The sequence below is a fragment of the Bos javanicus genome, chromosome 26 (genome assembly GCF_032452875.1).
Source record: "Bos javanicus breed banteng chromosome 26, ARS-OSU_banteng_1.0, whole genome shotgun sequence".
Classification (NCBI taxonomy): domain Eukaryota; kingdom Metazoa; phylum Chordata; class Mammalia; order Artiodactyla; family Bovidae; genus Bos; species Bos javanicus.
In genome coordinates, this window is record NC_083893.1 from 30,969,145 (window position 1) to 30,987,579 (window position 18,435).

The 18,435-nt window shown below is 36.5% G+C and overlaps 1 protein-coding gene across 4 annotated transcripts in view; it reads left to right on the forward strand.

Annotated features, from left to right (window-relative positions):
- SHOC2 (SHOC2 leucine rich repeat scaffold protein) overlaps nt 1-18,435 on the forward strand; it is an 87,433-nt gene that overhangs the window by 51,157 nt on the left and 17,841 nt on the right. For all 4 annotated transcript variants that reach the window (XM_061403438.1, XM_061403439.1, XM_061403437.1 and 1 more), the window contains exon 3: nt 6,972-7,109. In XM_061403438.1, the coding sequence (XP_061259422.1) occupies nt 6,972-7,109 (138 nt within the window). The remainder of the gene's footprint in view (nt 1-6,971; nt 7,110-18,435) is intronic.

Below are 18,435 nucleotides of genomic sequence, written 5' to 3' on the forward strand. Positions count from 1 at the left end.
TTTGCAACCCCATGATCCACAGCACGCCAGGCCTCCCTGTTCATCACCAATTCCCGGAGTCCACCGAAACCCATGTCCATTGGGTCGGTGATACCATCCAACCATCTCATCCTCTGCATCCCCTTCTCCTCCTGCCCTCAATCTTTGCCAGCATCAGGGTTTTTCCAATGAGTCAGCTCTTCGCATCAGGTGGCCAAAGTATTGGAGTTTCAGCTTCAACATCAGTCCTTCCAAAGAACACCCAGGACTAATCTCCTTTAGGATGGACTGGTTGGATCTCCTTGCAGCCCAAGGGACTCTCAAGAGTCTTCTCCAACACCACAGGTTCAAAAGCATCAATTCTTTGGTGCTCAGCCTTCTTCACAGTCCAACTCTCACATCCATACATGACCACTGGAAAAACCATAGCCTTGACTAGATGGACCTTTGTGGACAAAGTAATGTCTCTGCTTTTTAATATGCTGTCTAGGTTGGTCATAACTTCCAAGGAGTAATTTAATTTTACTTTTAATTTCATGGCTGCAGTCACCATCTGCAGTGGTTTTGGAGTCCCCCCAAAATAAAGTCAGCCACTGTTTCTACTGTTTCCCCATCTATTTGCCATGAGGAGATGGGACCAGATGCCATGATCTTAGTTTTCTGAATGTTGAGCTTTAAGCCAACTTTTTCACTCTCCACTTTCAGTTTCATCAAGAGGCTTTTGAGGTCCTCTTCACTTTCTGCCATAAGGGTGGTGTCATCTGCATATCTGAGCTTATTGATATTTCTCCCGCCAATCTTGATTCCAGCTTGGGCTTCCTCCAGCCCAACGTTTCTCATGATGCACTCTACATATAAGTTAAATAAGTGGGGTGACAATATACAGCCTTGATGTACTCCTTTTCCTGTTTGGAACCAGTCTGTTGTTCCATATCCAGTTCTAACTGTTGCTTCCTGACCTACATACAGGCTTCTCAAGAGGCAGGTCAGGTGGTCTGGTGTTCCCATCTCTTTCAGAATTTTCCACAGTTTGTTGTGATCCACAGTCAAAGGCTTTGGCATAGTCAATAAAGCAGAAATAGATGTTTTTCTGGAACTCTCTTGCTCTTTTGATGATCCAGCGGATGTTGGCAATTTGATCTCTGGTTCCTCTCCCTTTTCTAAAACCAGCTTGAACATTTGGAAGTTCACGGTTCACATATTGCTGAAGCCTAGCCTGGAGAATTTTGAGCATTACTTTACTAGTGTGTGAGATGAGTGCAATTGTGTGGTAGTTTGAGCATTCTTTGGCATTGCGTTTCTTTGGGATTGGAATGAAAATTGACCTTTTCCAGTCCTGTGGCCACTGCTGAGTTTTCCAAATTTGCTGACATATAGAGTGCAGCACTTTTACAGCATCATCTTTCGGGATTTGAAATAGCTCCACTGGAATCCCATCACCTCCACTAGCTTTGTTTGTAGTGATGCTTCCTAAGGCCCACTTGACTTCACATTCCAGGATGTCTGGCTCTAGCTGAGTGTGAGTGATCACACTATTGTGATTATCTGGGTCATGAAGATCTTTTTTGTACAGTTCTTCAGTGTATTCTTGCCACCTCTTCTTAGTATCTTCTGCTTCTGTTAGGTCCCTACCATTTCTGCCCTTTATTGAGCCCATCTTTGCATGAAATATTCCCTTGGTATCTCTGATGTTTTTGAAGAGATCTCTAGTCTTTCACATTCTGTTGTTCTCCTCTGTTTCTTTGCATTGATTGCTGAGGAAAGCTTTCTTATCTCTCCTTGCTATTCTTTGGAACTCTGCATTCAAATGGGTATATCTTTCCTTTTCTCCTTACAGCCTCACCTTGGTTATATACTGTTTATTTTTCCTTATTAAAATACAAGTTCGCTGAGGGCAGCAAACTTTTTTCTTGCCTTCTCCCTCTTTTTCCCTATCGTGTCTTTAGTCCCTAGAATAGTGTCTAGCACACAGTAGGTGCTTAATAAACATGTGTAGGGTGGATCAATGAAGTCTATGTTCTCTCTGTAGGAAGTCAAACTTAAAAAGTTTGCTTAGTAAGTATGGAATGTGAGTCATAAAATGCTTCATATTAATGGCTGGTGTCATCAATATGATCACATGGTGCATTCATTTTCACTAAAAGGTACATCTGCTCCACAGCCAGGAAACTTCTCTTTATGGTTTGAAAACTGCTCTTCATGTACAGTGTAGGAGAGACTGCTTATGTTTCTGTCTTGAATCTGTCCCCCCCTTTCCTCTTTAGATTAAAAGATGTACAAAAACATCAAAAAATCACAAAATACAAATATATGAAGTAGAAAAGAAAAACCACTCTTAAACCTAGCCAGAGACAAGTCACTGTTAAGATATTGATTATTGTTCTTTAGAACCATCTGAAATGAACTTACGTTTTTAAAGTAATATTTGGATCATATATAGTGAAATAAATGTTTAGAAGTACTAGATAATTGGACAAAGTATAGAAATAATAAATAGTGTGAAAGTATTTTATGAACTCGTTCAATATTTAATATCCTGTCTTTTCTGAATGGTAACACAAAGTCTTATCCTGGCACAGTATTGACTAGTGCAGAGTTTATCATATATTCAGAATTGTCAGATGTTTCTGACTATTTGGATATGAAGAAAAAAAGCTTGAGCAGTTATGAGCATTGCTCTAAAGAAGAGAGATCTAAACTTCTTTTTTCCCCGCACTAAAAATGTTTTGTACATTTAATAGGACATTTTGGATTAGTTTTGAAAATATTTTAGATTTTCCTGGAAGCTATCTTTTATTAATTATAAACGCCCCTGAAGTTTTTTAGATCTTTTTCATTGGACTGAAGAAAATTCAGTTCCTAAGAGAAAATGTTTTTTATGTCTTAAAATATATACATGGGTTTTGGGGAAAATCTAAAAATCAGTTTCAAATTCCGCAATATGTATAATTTACTCATGAGTTTATTGTAGTTCAAGGACTGACAGATCAAACTTAAAAATCAGGTTATTTTTGTGTGCTGATACTGTTAAAAAATTAAATCACATTTCCTGAGTTTTAAGCATTTTCAAAACCATAATTAATAGATTGTGAGAAAGAAAGATTAGTAGATGACACTCTCCTTAATGTATCAGTGTTAACATGATTTCCTGATGTTGTAGAATGTTGTATTGTTAGAGGATGATTTTCTGGAGAGCATATAGGCTCAAAATAATTCAGTTATATAGATGGTGATTTACATAAATCAAAAAGGATTTAACTTAATTTGAATCAAAGTAATTATATTCTGCATTTTTAAAACACTTATTTTTTAGTTTAATGTTAGATAGTCATATGTAAGTTCCTGTCCTAAGATACTGGTAATTCATCTGTTTCTGTGTTCATGGGTATCAAACTGGTGTCCTGAATACTGTAAAAAAAAAAAAAAAGTCCACAGATATGTTTGATAACGCAGTGTTTTGTTCTATTTTAACCTAAAAATTAGTTGTTAGTATTTGAACATTAGATTTTATATGAAAATATAAATTTCTAGGTTTTTTTTGAAAAGTGTGAGGATTGGACAGTATTTGAGCTTTCTCATCCCAACATTGCAGTGATAACCTGGGGCAGTTTTGGCAATGTTAAACAACAAAGGACATTTGTTAATGTCTAGATGATTGTCATGACTTGGTGGGGAGGTGCTCTTGGCATCTTTTGGCTAAAAAGACCAGGCATGCTGCTTATGCACAGAACACCTTTCTACAGCAAAGAATTATCTGGTCTAAAATATTTCAGTATTGAGTTTGAGGAGTCCTGTAATATAGCAGTAATTGAGCTGAGTTGAATCATATCAGTTTCATATAGGCTATAGTTAGCCATAGTCTCCTCTCAACTTGCTTTATTTATGTGCTGGGACTCTTATATACTTCAATTTGTGCATCTTCCTTTAAAGTAGTGGGAGTTACTTTCCTAGGAATTGAAACAACTTTGAGTATTATTAGAACAGTTGTGGCAAATACACAAAACATTTGTTACTTCTGGCATGAAGAGTATTAGCATCCAAATTTTATTTTCCCCAGTTATCATTTATTCTTTCAGTTAACATAGTGCTGTGTGCTAGATACTACACAATATGCGGAGGAGATAAACAGCTGCTTACACTTTGAGGCTTTTATTAGAGAATTGTTCTGTTTATCATTATGTAATACTTTGTGTATCTCTGATAATTTTCCTTGTTTTGAAGTTGGCTTTGTCTGAAATCTGTGTAAATATTTCAGCTTTCTTTTGATTAACATTAACATTGTATTTCTCCATCCCTTTATTCTTAATCCACCTGTGTCTGTAAAGTAGGTTTTTAAAAGACTGTACTATTTAGTGGGGTTGGGGGCAGGGTCTTATTTCTTAAGTTCCTTCTGATAGTCTCTGTCTTCTTGCATTCACTTTAATATTTAAAGTATTTATTGATTTAGTTGGATTGATATCAACCATATTTGGAACTGTTTTCTATAACTTGTTCTCTATTTTTTATTTTTTTTGGTCTTACATCATTTTTCTGCATTATCTGGGTTTAATTGAGCATTTTGTATTATTTCATTATTTCTCTCCTTAGCATATCATTTATACTTGTATTACTTTTTTTTTTTTCGCTTGTATGTATGTTTGTGATTGCCCTGGAGTTTGCGGCATAAATTTACAGCTAATTTAAGTCCACCTTCAAATAACACTATACCACTCAGTGTGGTAGCTTATAACAGAATATTCCCAGTTCTTCTCTCCTGTCCCTTATAACACTGCTGTCATTCATTTCATTTACCCTTAATCTATAGTTACCCAGTATATTGCTGCTCTTCATACTTTTAACAAACTGTTATCTGTTAGATCAATTAAGAGTTTAAGAATATAAAAGATTTTATCTTATTCCTTCTCTATTGTTCTTTTCTCTATGTAGAGCTAAGTTTCTGACTTACATCATTTTCCTTCATTCTGAAGAACTTGTTAATTTTAATATTTCTTTAAAGACAGGTCTACTGGTGACAGATTACCTCATTTCTGTTCATCTGAGAAGGTCTTTATTTCTCCTTTACTTTGAAGGATAATTTCATTGGGTACAAACTTTTAGGTTGGTGATTTTTTTTCCCTCAACACTTTGTAAGTATTCTATTCCATTCTTTTCTTGCCTGCATCATTACTGAAGAGAAGTCCAATGTATTTACCTTGTTCCTATATAGGTAAAGTTTTTTCCCCACCTCTGTCTTCCTTCAAAATTTTATCTTTGATTTTCTGTATATGATTTTGAATATGGTATGCAGGGTGAGAATAGGAGGGGACTTTTATCTTCACTCTGAGAACCTGCGGTGGGGCTCCTGGAGGTAAAGCACAAGGATTCCAGTTTTTCCATATCCTTGCCAACATTTGTTTTGTTTTGTTGTTTGCTTTTGTTTACAGCCATCTTCAGGGGTATAAAGTAGTATCTCATCTAATTGATTTGCATTTTTTAATGATTAGTGATGTTGAGCAGCTTTCATGTGTTTATTGTTTATTTGCATATCTTTGGAAAAATATTCAGTTTCTTTACACACTTTTAAATTGGTTTTTTTGGTTGCTGTTGAATTATGGGAGCTCTTTATACATCTGGGCTGCTAATCCCTTCCCAGATACATAATTTGTCAATATTTACCCCTATTCTATGGGTTGCCTTTTCATTCTCTTGATAGTGTCCTTTATACAAATAAGTTTTCAATTTTGAAATCCAGTTAATCTGTTTTTTCTTAGTTGCTTAGGATGTGACAGAAATATGCCCTACACCCATTTTTTAGTTTTATGCACTTTTACTTATCTTACTTGCTCAGTATTTCCAACTTCAGTTCAGTTCAGTTCAGTCACTCAGTCGTGTCCAACTCTTTGTGACCCCATGAATTGCAGCATGCCAGGCCTCCCTGTCCATCACACACTCCCGGAGTTCACTCAGACTCACGTCCATCGAGTCAGTGATGCCATCCAGCCATCTCATTCTCTGTCTTCCCCTTCTCTTTCCCCCAATCCCTCCCAGCATCAGAGTCTTTTCCAATGAATCAACTCTTCACATGAGGTGGCCAAAGTACTGGAGTTTCAGCTTTAGCATCATTCCCTCCAAAGAAATCCCAGGGCTGATCTCCTTCAGAATGGACTGCTTGGATCTCCTTGCAGTCCAAGGGACTCTCAAGAGTCTTCTCCAACACCACAGTTCAAAAACATCAATTCTTCGGCGCTCAGCCTTCTTCACAGTCCAACTCTCACATCCATACATGACCACAGGAAAAACCATAGCCTTGACTAGACGAACCTTGTTGGCAAAGTAATGTCTCTGCTTTTGAACATGCTATCTAGGTTGGTCATAACTTTCCTTCCAAGGAGTAAGTGTCTTTTAATTTCCAACTTCGCCCCTCCCCCCAAAAAAGGAAAAATCATGAGAGAGCCGATCGAGCTTTTATAAATAAGTTTTTGAAGACAGAAAAACACTAAGAATAATCTAAATTGCCAGTACAGTCCTTTCAAACAGAATGAGGAGAAAAATACCTTATTTTGTATCCTTTTGGAGTAATATTAAATTGAGAAGCAGTTTTTGATTTCTAACTCTTACTTTACATTTTGAGGTAAGGTGACCCTCAAGATCTATCTGATATTATTGTGTTGAATTTGATTTAAAAATTAGTAAGCTCTTTTTGAAGTATAGAATGTACAAATGTAAATGTGGTTAAATTGGTTAATTAAAAATATATAATATTGGTTGATAATGATTTACAGTCAACATGTTAATGTTATCAATATCATTTTCTTTTTTTCTTTAGGTATAATTGACATAAAACCATATATTAGCTTCAGGTGTACAACATAGTTCAGTATTTGTAAGATGTCATTTTCAAATAAGAGTTTCAGATTTTGTTTAACTTTTACTTTGTGAGAAAAAGTATAGTTATGATATAAAATGTTTTATCTCCCAGAAATTCTTACATTTTTATGTTGATCAATTTACAGGTGAATTATGTAACCTCATTACGCTGGATGTAGCTCACAATCAACTTGAACACCTTCCAAAGGAGATTGGAAACTGCACACAGATAACCAACCTTGACTTGCAGCACAATGAATTGTTAGACCTCCCAGATACTATTGGTATGAAAAGAGAAAGAAGATACTGTTAATCATTTATAACTACTTGGACATTAAAATCTATTTCAATAATAAAGTTAAAAGATTAAAATTCAGCATTGTTGAAGTGGTAAAACTTCTAAAAGATAGTATTTTAAAATAATTTTTTATTTCCATTTCTAGGAAAGGAAAGTAAGTTTTAGGAAATGAGCTCAGTTAAATTGTAAAGAAGGTAGAATATTGAGTAACGTCTATATGTTCTATAACTCTGTGCTTAAATTGCAGAATGGGTGCGTTCTCTGTTTTTGCTTATTTCAGAAATGTTGCATGCTCTTGTGTAGGGTGTGGTCCCTTCTGTGCTAAAGTAGACCACACTGAAAAAATAAGATCATTGCTGTTTAGTTTTTAAAACATGGCAAGTACATTTTAAAATTTGCTCATCTGTAATATCGAGGGATTAAAAGAAAAGATGTCTCAAAATGCATAATGTGTTTTGAAGACATAGTCAAACTACAGAAAGTTGATGTGTTCCATATTTATAAATTCTTGTTTATATTTCTGAATGCCCCCAAATTTATACAAACAATAGAGGGAATTTAAAAATTTTTGGATGCTTTTAGTTATCACTGTGGTATGAGGAAACTATTAGGTTTATTTTAAAAAATTACTCTGTACTTAGTTTATATAATTTTAGTAATGAATATTTATAAGGTTCTATTACTAAATTGCATGAGGCCTATGATGTTATCTTTCTCCAGAAGAATTTTTATTTGCTTCTCTCAGGTACCTAGAGTAACTAACCACTTTAATCCATCCGTGTTCTAAGGGTTGTAATTTTTCTGGTCCTCTCAAGTGATTCAGAGGCAAACTGCAGAGTAATTGGAGGGCCGTTTTAATTCTGATTGACCCCTCGTACTAGGGTGCAGCCCTGTAGGGTCCTAGTTGATGCTGATTACTAGACTCCTCACCCTTGGCAGGCTCTAGATTTTGACTCTTGGCAAAACATGCCTTCGCCTTTCAGTTACATCTTCTGTTTGGGAGAGCGCTCTTAGGACAAAAATCTCCCGTGCTTTGCTTGTTTCTGGGTTCCCAGCTGGTTTCCAGCCTGGTTACTGCTAGTCATTATCATATTCGTTTTCTGATTTTTGTTTTAGAAGTGTTCTTAGTTTTCTGCAATGGGAGGGTTTGCTTGAATTACCTTGAATTACTTTCTGCTTCATTACTTGAAGCAGAAACAATTGTAGCAGAATTTTTTTTAATGTTACAGTAGACTGTCTCTGGTAACATAACAACTATTCACAGAAAAGTTAATCTGAGACTTCTTCAGATTATAATAGCTAGCCATTAGAACCTGTATCTTTCTGATTCTTGTCCCCTAGAGTCTAGAACAAAAAGACAGAAAAACACAAAATAAATGAAAAAAGTCATGGGAGACAGGACTAGAAGTTCTAGAAAGAGAATAGAGGTAAGACAATGAAGCTGTAAAATATAATTTAATACTGTTTCCCTGAATTTGACAAAAACCCAGATAATAAGATTGAAATTTCTTACCAAGATGAAATAATGAAAAAAGATACATTCTGGTAGGAGTTTTAAAAATTAAGTTTGCTAATTTTTAATAAACGATATGGGCTTCTCTGGTGACTCAGCAGTAAAGAATCTGCCTGCCAGTGTAGGAGACCCAGGTTTGATCCTTGGGTTGGGAAGATCCCCTGGAGAAGGAAGTGGCAACCTACTCCAGTGTTCTTACATGGGAAGTCCCATGGACAGGGAAGCCTGGAGAACTGCAGTCCATAGGGCTGCAAAAGGGTTGATCACTACTTAGCAAATAAACAATAATAAGAATAAACAATATGTTCATGTGTAATGTTATAAAACCTTTGTCTAGTTTCAGTTTCAGAGTAATGCTGACGATATATAGTAAGTTGGGAAGTTTTCCCTACTCTTCAATTTTTGGAAAAATTTGTATAAATTGGCATATTTCTTATTTGATAAAGTTCATTGATACAGCCACCTAGTCAGAACTTTTGTTTGTTGGAATGTTTTTTTAAAACAATTTCAGTTTTTTTGATAGACATAGAGCTATTTAGGTTATCAGTTTCTTCTTGAGAAAACTTGATCATTATTTGTGTCTTTCATAGAATGTGTTCATTCCATTTACGTTGTCACATTTAATGGGGGTAAAATTGTTCATAACATTTGCTTATTATTTCAGTGTCTATAGAATCTGTGATAATGCCATTTTTCTCTTTTCTGATATTGGCAATTTATATCTTCTCTCTTTTCCTAATCAGTCTGGCTAAAGGTTTATTAATTTTATCAGTTCATTGATTGTCTCAAAGTATTGATTTTACTCTATTTTTCCCTTGGTTTTTATTTCATTGATTTCTACTTTGACCTTTCTCATTCCTGTTTGTCTGCTTACTTTGATTTTATTTGCCCCTTTTCTAGTTTCTTATAGTGGAAGATTGAGATTATTGATTTAAGACCTTTCTTCTCTTCTCAGAGAGTCAGTTCAGTTCATTTCAGTCGCTCAGTCATGTCCGACTCTTTGAGACCCCATGGACTGACTGCACCACGGCAGGCCTCCCTGTCCATCACCAACTCCCGGAGTTTACTCAGATTCATGTCCATTGAGTCAGTGATGCCATCCAATCATCTCATCCTTTGTTGTCCCCTTCTCCTCTCATCCTCAATCTTTCCCAGCCATTTAGTGCTATAAAATTTCCTCTTACATACCACTGACAACATCCCACAAATTGACATGTTGTGTTTTATTTTTTGTTTTGTCCAAAATGCTTTCTAATCTGCCCTTTTGTTTTCTATGATCTATATGTTACTGAAAAGTTTGTTATTTAGTTCCCAACATCTAACAATTTCCCAGGGGTCTTTCTGTTACTGATTTCTAATTTCATTGTGGTTGAGAACATACTTTGTGTGACTTGAATCATTTAAATATATTGAGACTTATTTTATGGCTCAGTATATGGTCTATCTTGATAAGTATTCCATGTGCAATTGAATATGTATTCTATTTTTGTTGAGTAGAGTAATGTGGATGAGGCAGTCAGTGAATTTATTGTGCTGCTAGCCCTTTTTGGTCATTTTTTCCTCCCAATTTTTATTAGTTATATTGTTAGGACATGCAACATTTATGGTATATCTTGTTAAGCCAGTCTAGTTTAGTCTTAATTGTTCACTAACAGTGCTTGCTGCTATAAAATTAAAGGCCATAGTTGTTCAAGTTATTTCTTGGTTGGTTAAAGTCAGTCTTACAGTAATTTTCTCTGAAATCGTTCGTAAACAGTGAAAGTGAAGTCGCTCAGTCCTGTCTGACTCTTTGTAACCCCATGGACTGTAGCCTACCAGGCTCCTCCATCCATGGGATTTTCCAGGCAAGAGTACTGGAGTGGGTTGCCATTTCCTTCTCCAGGGGATCTTCCGGACCCAGGTATTAAACCAGGGTCTCCCACATTGTAGGCAGACGCTTTACCATCTGAGCCACCAGGGAAGACTTATTAGCAGTAGTTTTCTAGTTTTTGTATGTTTGTAAGCTTTATATTTAAAGAACTCTTTGATGGATTTAAAAATCATTGGGTTCAACTTCCTTTCCTTGAACATCTCAGGAGACCTAAAAGGTAGCTCTTTTGTCTTCTAGAACTGAATATGCAACAGTATGAGGCTGGTCTAATTGTTTTTTTCTCATTATAATGACTTAATGTTTGTCTCTGGCCACCCAAAGGGCTATTTCTTTATTTCTAAAGTTCAAGAACTCTATTATATTTCTAAGTGTTAATCTTTCAGGTTCCCATTTCCTTGGGATACTCTGAACCAGTTCAGTAATACAGGTTTAATTTTTACTTCAGTATAAATCACCTATTGACGTGTTTACTTTGTTGTATGTTCTTATGTTGAAATACGTAAGTTTGCTGATTTTAAATAAGAAACTGATTTTGATAGTAAAGGAGAAAAGAAAGAATAATGCATTTTAACATGATCACTTTTCAGTGAATGACACATAAAAGCACTTTAAAAAGAGACTTCTTTTATAAACATAAAGGCTTCTCAGTCTTAGAAAAGTAAAGGTTGTTTACTCTAGCAAATCAGGTCAACTGAAATTAAAGACGGTTGAAATGTTATAAAGTTACGGCCTTATCCATCTCATTGACGCTTAATTATTGTGTATTTCCTAAGATACTATATGTGCAGATACTTTATTGTTCCTTGAGCATATCAGGCAAGTTCTAGCCTCAGGGTCTTTGTACTTCTCAGTTTCTCGGCTTAGAACTTTTTTTCCTAAATATACACATAATTTCCTCTACTCTTTCAACTAATCAAATGGATATATAGAGTTCTATAAAGGGCATGGTTATCAATTAGTCCTGTTCTTCAGTTTAGTTGCTCAGTTGTGTCTGACACTTTGCAACCCCATGGACTGCAGCGTGCCAGGCTTCCCTTTCCATTATGAACTCCCAAAGCTTGCTCAAACTCATGTCCATTGAGTCGGTGATGGCATCCAACCATCTCATCCTCTGTTGTCCCCCTTTCCTCCTGCCTTCAGTCTTTCCCAGCATCAGGTGGCCAAAGTATTGGGGTTCCAGCTTCATCATCAGTCTTTCCAATGAATATTCAGGACTGATTTCCTTTAGGATGGACTAGTTTGATCTCCTTGCTGTCCAAGTGACTCTGAAGAGTCTTCTCCAACTTAGCATTTGTGAAATGACTCAGGAAATGTGCATCAGATACTATTATCTGGGTACTTCGGCAGAGGATTTGAGGGAGGGGTCTGTTCCAGAAAGGCCCTGTAGAGTCCTGTTCTTACTCTCGAATATTCTAACAGTATTTCATTATTTAATATTTTATGCATGTATTGGTTTCCCTATCTTCCTCAATAACAATTGGCGGGGGGGGGGGTGCAGTTATAAAGTACTAAAATAGTGTTGGCAAATAGAGAAAGCATAAGTCATAGAGGATGATAAAGCAATCCAGTTATTAAGACTAGGGTCCTTTGGATTCACTTCCTCTGACAGAGGATAGCGTCTCCATGTATTCTTTCTCCTGGCTTTCTTAATTTTGCATTTCTATCCAAAGTAATTCTTCTGTATTTCAAGTGTGCTTGTTAATATGAAAACATTTGACTTCATTATTAATCTTGGGTAATTGACATGTTATCTCAGAAAAACACAAGTGCCTGACTTCTAACACACTCTACATGGTCAGATTACAAATATGTATTGGAAATCAATAAGAACTGAAACATAAATGATAATAAAAATTTATATATCTCATTTATAAATTTTTATAATAAATATAAATAGGCTTTGATAGTTGTCAGCAAACTAAATACAGCTGTTATCCCAAGTAATAGCAAAGTGAGTTAAGTATTGTGTGTTGAAAGTTTTTATAATATTATAGTCATTTATCATATACTGTGTTTATTAAGATAGTTCTTTGCCTTTCTCCATCCCTCTTATCCCCCATAGTTTGATTGTATTGCAGAAGGTTGAGATTTGATGAGAAATCTGAACATGCAGGTCTTGATCTGTTACAAATCTCAACAGTCATAATTCACCTTTGAGATTCTCTCTCTCATCTATTGGAGAAGAGCAATTCACCCCAAACCATCAGTGACAAACTTAGCTGGAGTATAATTCTGATACTTTGCTTTTTTTTCCCCCCTGGTTTACTAGTTGAAAAGTATAACTTAAAATGAAAAACAAAAAACCCAACACCTGTCTTGGAGAGTTGATGCTAGTCCCACAGGAGTTGCCCTGTCTCTTTTCCCTGGACCAAAGAAATTTGCACTGAATTCACAATTGAAAATCAAATCTTTTACAGTTACTTTTCCAAAAATCGTTTTTAATTATTTGCCTTTTTTTTTTCCTCACAAGTATATCCAGATATTTTTAACTCTTTTTTGCTTGAGATATAAATACTCCTAGAGTAGTTATCACTCTTTGGCAATAAGCAATGCCATTTACTTCCAGGCTGAGCAGTGCCAAGATCACTGACAACTCACACTGTAGAGAAGAGGCAGAAGGAACTGGGGAGATTGGCACAGCTGATTGCGGTTAAGTGAAAGAGTGCTCAAAAACATATTTAGAGTCTTGAAGCTTCAGATATGCAGATGACACCACCCTTATGGCAGAAAGTGAAGAGGAACTAAAAAGCCTCTTGATGAAAGTGAAAGAGGAGAGTGAAAAAGTTGGCTTAAAGCTCAACATTCAGAAAACGAAGATCATGGCATCTGGTCCCATCACTTCATGGGAAATAGATGGGGAAACAGTGTCAGACTGTATTTTGGGGGCTCCAAAATCACTGCAGATGGTGACTGCAGCCATGCAATTAAAAGACGCTTACTCCTTGGAAGGAAAGTTATGACCAACCTAATAGCATATTCAAAAGCAGAGACATTACATTGCCTATAAAGGTCTGTCTAGTCAAGGCTATGGTTTTTCCAGTAGTCATGTATGGATGTGAGAGTTGGACAGTGAAGAAAGCTGAGCGCCGAAGAATTGATGCTTTTAAACTGTGGTGTTGGAGAAGACGCTTGAGAGTCCCTTGGACAGCAAGAAGATCCAACCAGTCCATTCTAAAGGAGATCGGTCCTGGTGTTCTTGGAAGGAGTGATGCTAAAGCTGAAACTCCAGTACTTTGACCTCATGTGAAGAGTTGACTCCTTGGAAAAGACTCTGATGTTGGGAGGGATTGGGGGCAGGAGGAGAAGGGGACGACAGAGGATGAGATGGTTGGATGGCATCACTGACTCGATGGGCGTGAGTCTGAGTGAACTCCGGGAGTGTGTGATGGACAGGGAGGCCTGGCGTGCTGCAATTCATGGGGTCGCAAAGAGTCGGACACAACTGAGCAACTGAACTGAATTGAACTGAAAGCCTTCTGAGGTCTCCAGTGGTTTTATGAAATCAGGGAGAGGGGGATCTGAAATAGGAAAAATTTTTTATTTTCTATTTCTTTTCAAAGTGAGAGAAATATACAAGAAGACTTTGCCTTCAAGGCTAGAGCACAGAATAATTCATATCTCATTTTGTTACACTGTGCTCTGAAGAAATGTTACAGTAATTATATCAACAAATAGAGTTTTAGTAATTGATTTTAGGTAATTACAGTTCTACTTACATGTAACACCTTTACTAGTTTTCTCTTTAATGGTGGTATTCTTTTGAGTTTTTGACTTTTAAGAATATTTTTTAATAAGTTTACTTTTAATTGGAGGATAATTGCTTTACACCATTGTGTTGGCTTTTACCACACAACATGCTGCTGCTGCTGCTGCATCGCTTTAGTCATGTCCGACTCTGTGCGACCCCATAGATGGCAGCCCACCAGGCTCCCCCGTCCCTGGGATTCTCCAGGCAAGAACACTGGAGTGGGTTGGCATTTCCTTCTCCAATGCATGAAAGTGAAAAGTGAAAGTGAAGTCGCTCAGTCGTGTCCGACTCTAGCGACCCCATAGTCTGCAGCCTACCAGGCTCTTCTGTCCATAGGATTTTCTAGGCAAAAGTACTGGAGTGGGGTGCCATTGCCTTCTCCACCACACAACATGAGTTAGCCATAAATATGCATATGTCCCTTCCCTGTTGAACTTCCACCACATCCCACCCCTCTAGGTTGTCACAGAGTACTATGTTGAGCTCCCTGTGTTATACAACAATTTCCCATTAGTTATCTGTTTTACATATGGTAATGTTTATGTTTCAGTGCTACTCTCTCAGTTCGGCCCACCTTCTCCTTACTCCGTTGTGTCCAAAGTCTGTTCTCTATGTCTGCGTCTCCATTACTGCCCTACAAATGTTTATTGGTACTATTTTTCTAGAGTCCATATATGTACGTGTTAATATACAAGAATTTGTTTTTCTTTTTCTGACTTACTTCACTCTGCATATAGGCTCTAGGTTCATCCACCTCACTAGAACTGACTCAAATGCTTTTCTTTTTATGGCTAAGTAATATTCCATTTCATTTGTCATTTATCCATTCATTTGTCAGTGATATCTAGGTTGCTTCCATGTCCTGGTTATTATAAATAGTGCTGCAGTGAACATTGAGGCATATGTGTCTTTTTCAGTTACGATTTTCTCAATGTATATGCCCAGTTGGGATTGCTGGGTCATATGGTAGTTTTATTCCTAGTATTTAAAGAAATAGCCACACTGTTTCTCCATAGTGACTATATCAATTTACATTCCCACCAACAGTGCAAGAGAGTTCCCTTTTCTCCACACCTTCTCCAGCATTTATTGTTTGTAGATTGTTTTGATGACCATTCTGACCAGTGTAAGGTAATACCTCATTGTAGTTTTGATTTTAATTTCTTTAATAATGAGCAATGTAGAGCATCTTTTCATGTGTTGGTTGGCCATCTGTATATCTTCGTTGGAGAAATGTGTGCTTAGATCTTCTGCCTACTTTTTGATTGGGTTGTTTGCTTTTCTGGCATAGGGCTGCATGAACTGCTTGTATATTTTGGAGATTAATCCTTTGTTAGTTTCATTTATGATTATTTTCTCCCATTCTGAGGGTTGTCTTTTCATCTTGGTTATACTTTCCTTTGTTATGCAAAGCTTTTAAGTTTAACTAGGTCCCACTTGTTTTTGTTTTATTTCCATTTCTCTAAGAGGTGGTCAAAGAGGATATTGCAGACATTTATATCAAGAGTGTCTTGTCTCTGTTTTCCTCTAAGAGTTTTAGAGATCCTGGCCTTACATTTTATATAACTTTTAAGTTTATTTTCAATTTATTAGTTTAATGTTTCTGGAAAAAAATTGTACCTTTAACAATATTTCATTGTTAGAACTTGTATGCCTTTTCTAGTGATTTTTTGCTACTTTGTTAAGATAAAGACTGTTTGAGTTAGAGTCTTACTCAAAAGTTACACTAAATTAACCTAAAAATGCTGATTTCTTTTGCTGAAATTGAAAGCATTAATTTTAATTCATAGCCATTTAATGTTTCCATATTTTAAAAATCTGACAGCATAAGAAAACAAGCTGTCAGATTCAGAACACAGAGCAACTTACTGTCAAAGTTAAGCACTTAGAAAGCTAAATGCCAGTGATTGACAGTGATCAGCCTACATTTATAAGCGTTGGCAACATTGATTTTATTTCTTAGTCACAGTGGCTCAATATTAAAGCAAGCTGTGGCTTGATTTCTAGGTTGCAGTTTACTTTGTGGTTAAAACCACTTACTGAAAGAGGCTCGAGTTGAAACCACTGCAGGGGGTGAATCACAGTAAATGCCAGACTTCTCATGTCAAGTTTTTTTTTTTTTTTCTGGCATAAGACAGTGTTGATATTTCATTGTTAATTTTTTTTCACCTTTTTTATTTTGCTGAGAGTAGTGCATTTTGACAAAATGTGGATGACTCTGAGCATACCATGCTCTCAAGAAAGTGACAAGTCCTTTGCAGATGTTAATTGCTTCATCAGAATAGCATATTCTCATAGAGTACAATTTTTAAAGTTCATCCTCTTCAATCCCACTGGGGGGGGCGGTGGTGAAGTTCAGGCATTTCATAGACCTGTTGGTGAATGCTTCAGCCATTTTATTACCATGGAACAGCTTTATTACATAGGGAAAGCAGTGGTATGAAGGAGAGACAGAGGATGAGCTTCTTCTATTTATTTTTTAAGATTGAGTGCCTTTTTTATCTTCAGCGTGGTATAGCAAATTAAAATTTTATCAAAAGATTTTTGAAATTCTTTGTACTCAGACATTATCACTGCTTATAGGAAAATTTCCATCTCTTTACCAGTCTTGTAGTGGCCATGGGCATGCGATAGGCAAGGAATAAGATATTGATACCCTCCCTCCTTCCCCATTTTAAATGGATGTGAGTTAATGGGGACTGCCCTTCAGTTTTGGTGGGAATGAAATTGATACAGCCTAATGGCACTGTCTGTTAAGATTTAAGATATTGCTATCTTTTGATACATCTGAAATATTTTCACATGTACACACAAGTATCTATTAGGACGTTCATTATAGAATTCCTTTTTAAATATTAGGAACAAATGCTGTCCATTGGGGATGATTAGATAATTGTATAATTATACATATCATAGGGTACAGTGGTTAAATAAAATGAAGTATATCAGTATTTACTCAACAAGAAAATATTTCTATGACCTGTTATTTAGGAGGAAAAGTGTGCAAAATGATCCCATTTATATAAAGACAAATAGAGAAACATTTTAAAAAATCCTGAATTTGTATATGTATAAGTAAAAGCTTATCCGGTCTCATCACTTCATGGGAAATAGATGGGGAAACAGTGTCAGACTTTATTTTTTTGGGCTCCAAAAATACTGCAGATGGTGACTGCAGCCATGAAATTAAAAGACGCTTACTCCTTGGAAGGAAAGTTATGACCAACCTAGATAGCATGTTCAAAAGCAGAGACATTACTTTGCCAACAAAGTTCGTCTAGTCAAGGCTATGGTTTTTCCTGTGGTCATGTGTGGATGTGAGAGTTGGACTGTGAAGAAGGCTGAGCGCCGAAGAATTGATGCTTTTGAACTGTGGTGTTGGAGAAGACTCTTGAGAGTCCCTTGGACTGCAAGGAGATCCAAGCAGTCCATTCTGAAGGAGATCAGCCCTGGGATTTCTTTGGAGGGAATGATGCTAAAGCCGAAATTCCAGTACCTTGGCTACCTCATGCGAAGTGTTGACTCATTGGAAAAGACTCTGATGCTGGGAGGGATTGGGGGCAGGAGGAGAAAGGGACGACAGAGGATGAGATGGCTGGATGGCATCACTGACTCGATGGACGTGAGTCTGGGTGAACTCCGGGAGTTGGTGATAGACAGGGAGGCCTGGCGTGCTGTGATTCATGGGGTCGCAAAGAGTCGGACACGACTGAGCTGAACTGAAGTAAAAGCTTAAGAGAAGGATCTCAATATGTACATATTGGATTACACACCATGGTTTTCTGGGCAGTAAAGTAAGTTATACTTATATATTTTGTAATTGAAAATTTATTTGGTGTGATAAGAGGAGTGCAATGGTTAGTTCATTCTCTGATATCTAAAAATGGGCTGCTTAGTCATTGGGTATCCAGGAAAAATTAAAGTGAATATTTTTAAAAGAACTAATTTTTAGTCAGGTAGACCAGGAAAATCTGTTATGTACTTTAAAATCATGTCCAGTTAACATCTGTGTTTTGGAGACATGCTATTTTATAAGTTGAGAATGGGTCAAAGAAAAAAAGCTTTTAATGAGTCTCATATAATTTTGAGTTTTTACATCTTGTTCCTAATGGAAAGGAGGCCATATGGTGAAATATTTTAGCGTCTTTAGTAAATACGAAAGCATGAATGAAAGCCTGGTG